The sequence below is a fragment of the Saccostrea cucullata genome, unplaced genomic scaffold (assembly GCF_032062105.1).
Source record: "Saccostrea cucullata isolate Sc308-1 unplaced genomic scaffold, CSIRO_AGI_Scuc_v1 ctg19015, whole genome shotgun sequence".
In the NCBI taxonomy this organism is placed as follows: Eukaryota; Metazoa; Mollusca; class Bivalvia; order Ostreida; family Ostreidae; genus Saccostrea; species Saccostrea cuccullata.
Window position 1 is genome coordinate 1 of NW_026919229.1, and position 5,268 is coordinate 5,268.

Genomic DNA, 5,268 nt, shown 5'->3' on the forward strand with positions numbered 1-5,268 from the left:
TATGTAAGTACATAGTTATGATGAGCAAGAGTTCTCTTCCAAACCTGTGAATTTTATGGCCCTAGGGTCAGGGGTTCTTGTGTAAGGGCGGGGCTCTATTGATTATATAGTGAAAAAGCATTATTTCTTTGAAAATCTTTTTCTCTGCCCCAGGGTACTAAATAAACTAACTAAGTACATAGTTATAATGAGCAAGAGTGGCTCTACCAAAATTTTGAATTTTATGGCCCCTGGGTCAGGGGTTCTGGTGTTTGGGCGTTGCTCTTTTGATTACATAGTGTAAATGCATTTATTCTTTGAAAACCTTCTTCTCTGCTCCCGGGTATCAAATAAACTTACTAAGTACATAGTTATGATGAGTAAGAGTGCCTCTTTCAATATTGTGAATTATATGGCCCCAGGGCAAGGGTTTCTGGTGTTAGGGTGGGGCTCTATTGTTTATATTGCGAAAATGCATTGATTCTTTGAAAATCTTCCTCTCTGCTCCCGGGTATTAGATAAACTAAATTAGAATATAGTTATAATGAGCAAGAGTGCCTCAACCTGATTTGTAAATTTCATGGCCCCTGTGTCAGGAGTTTACCCATTCATTTTGTATAAGTGGGGTCTTTTGATTATATAGTGAAAATACTTTAATTCTTTGAAAATCTTTTCCTTTGCACCTGGGTATTATGCAATGATCTAAGTATATGTATTTATGATGAAAAAAGGTGCCTCTATCAAAATGGTTAATTTCATGCCCCCTGGGTCAGGGGTAAGGGGGGGGTACATAGTCTGAAAATAAATTAATGCTTTGAAATCTGCTCTTTAGAATTAATCAACCATTTATGATGAAATAAAATTTATGATAAAATTTCCAATACTTTGAATTAAGTGGCCCCAGGGTCAGTGGTTCCTTTAGGGTGGGGTGCACAACTGGTTATAAGTTGGAAGTGCATTTTTTCTTTGTTACCTCTGGGTATTATGTAACTAAAGTAAGCAGGCTAAGTGTATCATTATGATAAGCAATGGTGCATCTTTCAAAATTGTGAATTTCATGGCATCTGGTTTAAAACATGAACCAATTCAATTGTTCAAAAGTGTTTCATGATACTCAGGTGACCTATAAGACCCATGGGCCTCTTGTTTATTTAGTTTTTATGCAAACTATATAAGATAAATTACTAAAAGGAGTTAAAAGATTTTAGATTTCCGTGGAATATCATAAGATTTTGTGCAGGGTTAATTTTTTTTAATTCGTGTATCTCTCATCCACGAATAAAAATCCTCATCCTCCACAAATGAATAAACTGGGAATACTAAGTCATATTTTCTTTTGTAGTCAAGAGAATGAACACGAGATTATCTCATCAAACGTTCTAAAGAACTATATTCAGAAATGACCAATATTTTCCCCTAAAAATTAACATGTAAAAAAACTATACTAAAAAAACTCATATTTCTCCCCCAAAATAAAATTTGACAGCACATTTCAAGCATTTTTCAATATTGAACTTTTATGGGGGCAAAATTTTGCATAAACCGCATATAACTCTTCAAGCAATTCATAAAAAATTGACCCTCCCCAATTTTAATGATTCCACAATTTCACTGTAATTCAAACTTTCTACAAAGAAATGTTTTTAAAGAAATATAATAGTTTATTTTAAAAAATACAGGGAATAACTAACTGTTTTAAAATGTACGTAACATGTACATGTATGATATTAAAAAAAATGAAATTGTATAAAAGTTTTAATAATGAAGTCTTACACGTCATTTAAAAGACAGCAAATGCATGTTCCAAGAAAATGCTCTAATTTTTATTTTAAAAATCTTTATAAATTCCTAATTGTATGTACAAGTTAAAAAAATATGAAAAGTAAACCTAGCTCTAGTATTTTTGTGTATGAATATAAACTTCGTTTGTTTAAATTACATTGTACTAGATGCTGGTTTTAAATTTTCAAATAAAAATACATCAAATAAAGAGTATACATGTAATTATAAAAAAACCTTCAATATAATAAAACTGTGATATCGTCTTTGAGTTAACGTATAAAATGTTATTAATTTATTTTTTATTTTGAATGTAAAATTTCATAAATTTACATCAGAATGATTTTCTACACTGTACAGTTTGTGTGCACCAGATTTATTCCGTTTTCTGCTTCACAGTCACACGGGCGAAGTTCATAGATACCACGGTCTTCATTAAAACTAACAGTCACATCTAAAAACGTTTAAAAACAAAATTATCTTATTTAGTCAGCAATTTTAGAAAGCAGTACATATAAGGTTAATTATTGCATTTGTATTACCTTACATGAATTGCTTGGTAAAAATAAATAAATAATTAAATAAATAAGAACAAAGTAAATATTAAGTTTCACATTAACATCCTTTATTTCAGACACTTTATTACCTGTATGGCATTTTGAGGTTTCTATGAAGACATGTGTTATGAAGAAAAGTGTTAAAAAAGATGTAAAAGAGGCGAACTAAAAAAAGGATATATTTACTTCCTAAATACAATTATAAGGTGAAAATAACACGTGGAAGAAACTACCCTGTATGTACATAAAATCAGAACTCACCGTTTCGTCCGGGGAGTTTTAAGAAGACAAGGCCGTCTCTTTTCTGCTGCTGGAACCGTGTTAAGCCTTCGTCTGCATCGTCCTGTTATACACAATAAAGAGTTTTTTATTTTGCAATGAATGTAAAAACCTACATTAATGTTACATTGATATAATATCAGTATTCTTTTCTTTGTGAAATCTAATGATTAATGATTAAATGATTAATGATGGCTTTCTTCAAAGTAATTTTAGCAAAAAATATCAAAAATTTCATTATTTTATGATTTTTTAACAGTATTTTATTTTATAGGATCAAATGTATCAGAATACTCTTTAAATAATATTTTGTAATTGACATTTTATTGGAGAAAAGATTAATTATTAGATTAATTGAATATGAAAATCTAGTAATTTTATGATCTGTTATGAATAAATATTTAATTAGTAATATTTACCATCAGGTCCAGTGCATTTCCTTTTATGCCAAGATATTTTGGCGGATCTAGCTGTACTTGATATCTGTATTCATAACGCCAGGTCTTATCATTAACGGACTTCCTCACGATGAAATGACCTAATCATAGATAAGCATGAAAGACAACATTTAAATATTATCAGCCTAATGTTTGAAAATCGAATTAAAAATTAAAAGAAGCATTGCATGTATATAAAAATATTGATTGAAAATTGAGTTCTACTAATTGACAAATTTCATCAGATTGCATATTATTTTGCAAAAGTTAGATACACTGTGTAACATATAGACATATAAAAAACAGTATTCAAGATCAAAAATCCATAAAACAATACGAAATAAGAGCAGCGCAAACACAGACCTCTAAAACATCAGAGGTGGGATCAGGTGCCTTGGAGGAGTGAGCATCCCATGCCGACCGGCCACAGCCGCCTAGTGCTCCTTGTCATGATAATGAAATACAGTAACAGAAAAATCCGTCATCTACTCATTTTCTCCACTTGAGTGTTTTCTTCCCGATCATGACAAGGAGCACACAGCAGGTGTGATTGGTAAAGGGGGATGCTAACTCCTCAGTGACACCTGATCCCACTTTTAATATTTTGAATTTCGTGTTTCTTATACTTCCGATTTGTATTGGACCCAATAAACTTCTGAGCTTAATTACTGTTCTTTATCTTCATATTCAACAATTTTACACAATACATATGTTATATGGGCAAATCCTTAATGATATAAAAGACCTATTTATCATATATAGAAACCGTCTTACATCTACAGTCGGTTAAAAAATCTGTAACTTGACTGAGTTGGAGACGTCCTTGGTCGGGCACCAGAAACTTGGATTGATTTGGTATCCGCAGAGCTTTAACCGTAGGGGGAAAATAACCTGATGACGTCAAATTCACATATGCTGTCTTTAGCATAACTAGAATAAAAATCAAAATTTGTCTACAAACAAAAGCAGAAAAAAACGATGTTGTAAAACATTACTCCTCCATGATGAGACTTCCCCCGATAGCCTCGTTATATATTGGATTTAATTAACTTGGCTATAAAGTGAGACTTCCCCCAACATCCTGGCTATATATTGAAACTTTCCCTGGAAGACAGGCTGTTTAGTAAAACTTTATCCATAGGCCTGGAAATATATTAAATGAAACTTTCCCTGGGAGTGGCTATAAAGTGAGACTTCCCCCCAAAAGTCTGGTTATAGATTGAAACTTCCCCTGCAAGACGACTGGCTATGTAGTGAGCTTTCCCCAAAAAGACTGGCTATATCTTGGAACTTGGCTTTATCGATACTTCCCCAAACACTCTGGTTATATATTGGAACTTTCCCTGGAAGACTGGCGACATATGGTGAGACTTCCCCAAAAAGTCTGGCAATATATTGGAACTTTCCCTTAGACTAACTATAGAGTGAGACTACCACCAAAGCCATGGTTTATTTCGGAACTTCCCCTGGAAGACTGGGACACTTCCCTGGGCTTTATATATTGTTATTTTTCTCCCCTAAGGAAACAAGACAGTATATACATGTAGCCAGTGTTTTGGTGGAAGTCTCAATAAGGGGAAATTGTTCTATATGACACCGTTCTTGTTAATAAACATCTATCAATCCATCTAGAAAAGCTTACAAAATCAGATTATATTTTAACACATAGTTCTTATAACATACACCTGAGAATCTATCAATTTATTTATAATTTGGGTGATATGATACGTAACTTTATTTTTTCCAATTAAAAATTGAATTAAAGAGGATATGTAATTTTTGTATTCTTTCTTCTAGTTAAATGAAATTACAGCACAACTTTTAAATTAGAAAGGACTTGAACGTGCTTGACACTAAAGTTAAAATGTTTTTTTTAATTCAATCTAAATCTAAAAAAATATATACTTACTTTCTTCTGATACTACTGCTACAAATATAATATGTTTAAAAGGTAAAAAGTGTCTTGTTTAATTTAAGAGTAAATACAATAATTTATATTGAAATATTTTAACATATTGAAATATCCCTGACATATATAAGATAAGAATTAGAATGGAATAAGCTATTTGATTTTCCGCTTTGCCATTTTTTTCCGGAGAGTTTGAGTTTCGGTAAATCAACCTGAAAAAGGTGTGTTATACTCACCTGGTTGAATTGCTTCTAATTGAAAATCAATAAATGTCAAGAGATTTGTTGTCCTTGTATATATTACCTGAAGGTAAAAAGAAAGAACTTTA

At 31.7% G+C, this 5,268-nt stretch overlaps 1 protein-coding gene across 1 annotated transcript; it reads right to left on the bottom strand.

Moving 5' to 3' along the window:
• Positions 1-2,004: 2,004 nt before the first annotated feature.
• LOC134282853 (uncharacterized) lies at positions 2,005-3,991 on the bottom strand. Its single transcript, XM_062765242.1, has 4 exons — positions 3,806-3,991; positions 3,014-3,132; positions 2,577-2,658; positions 2,005-2,212 (listed from the first exon to the last, which is right to left on the bottom strand). The coding sequence occupies exons 1-4, from the start codon at positions 3,957-3,959 to the stop codon at positions 2,106-2,108; spliced, it is 462 nt and encodes a 153-aa protein (XP_062621226.1). The 5' UTR covers positions 3,960-3,991; the 3' UTR covers positions 2,005-2,105.
• Positions 3,992-5,268: the final 1,277 nt, after the last annotated feature.

Bases quoted from the DNA above. Each gene is read 5' to 3' on its own strand.
- LOC134282853 (XM_062765242.1), bottom strand. From the start codon at position 3,959: ATGCTAAAGACAGCATATGTGAATTTGACGTCATCAGGTTATTTTCCC. The intron at 3,133-3,805 runs GTAAGACGGTTT...ATCTATGATTAG, and splicing joins TTTTTTAACCGACTGTAGAT to GTCATTTCATCGTGAGGAAG. The intron at 2,659-3,013 runs GTAAATATTACT...TGTGTATAACAG, and splicing joins GAAATGCACTGGACCTGATG to GACGATGCAGACGAAGGCTT.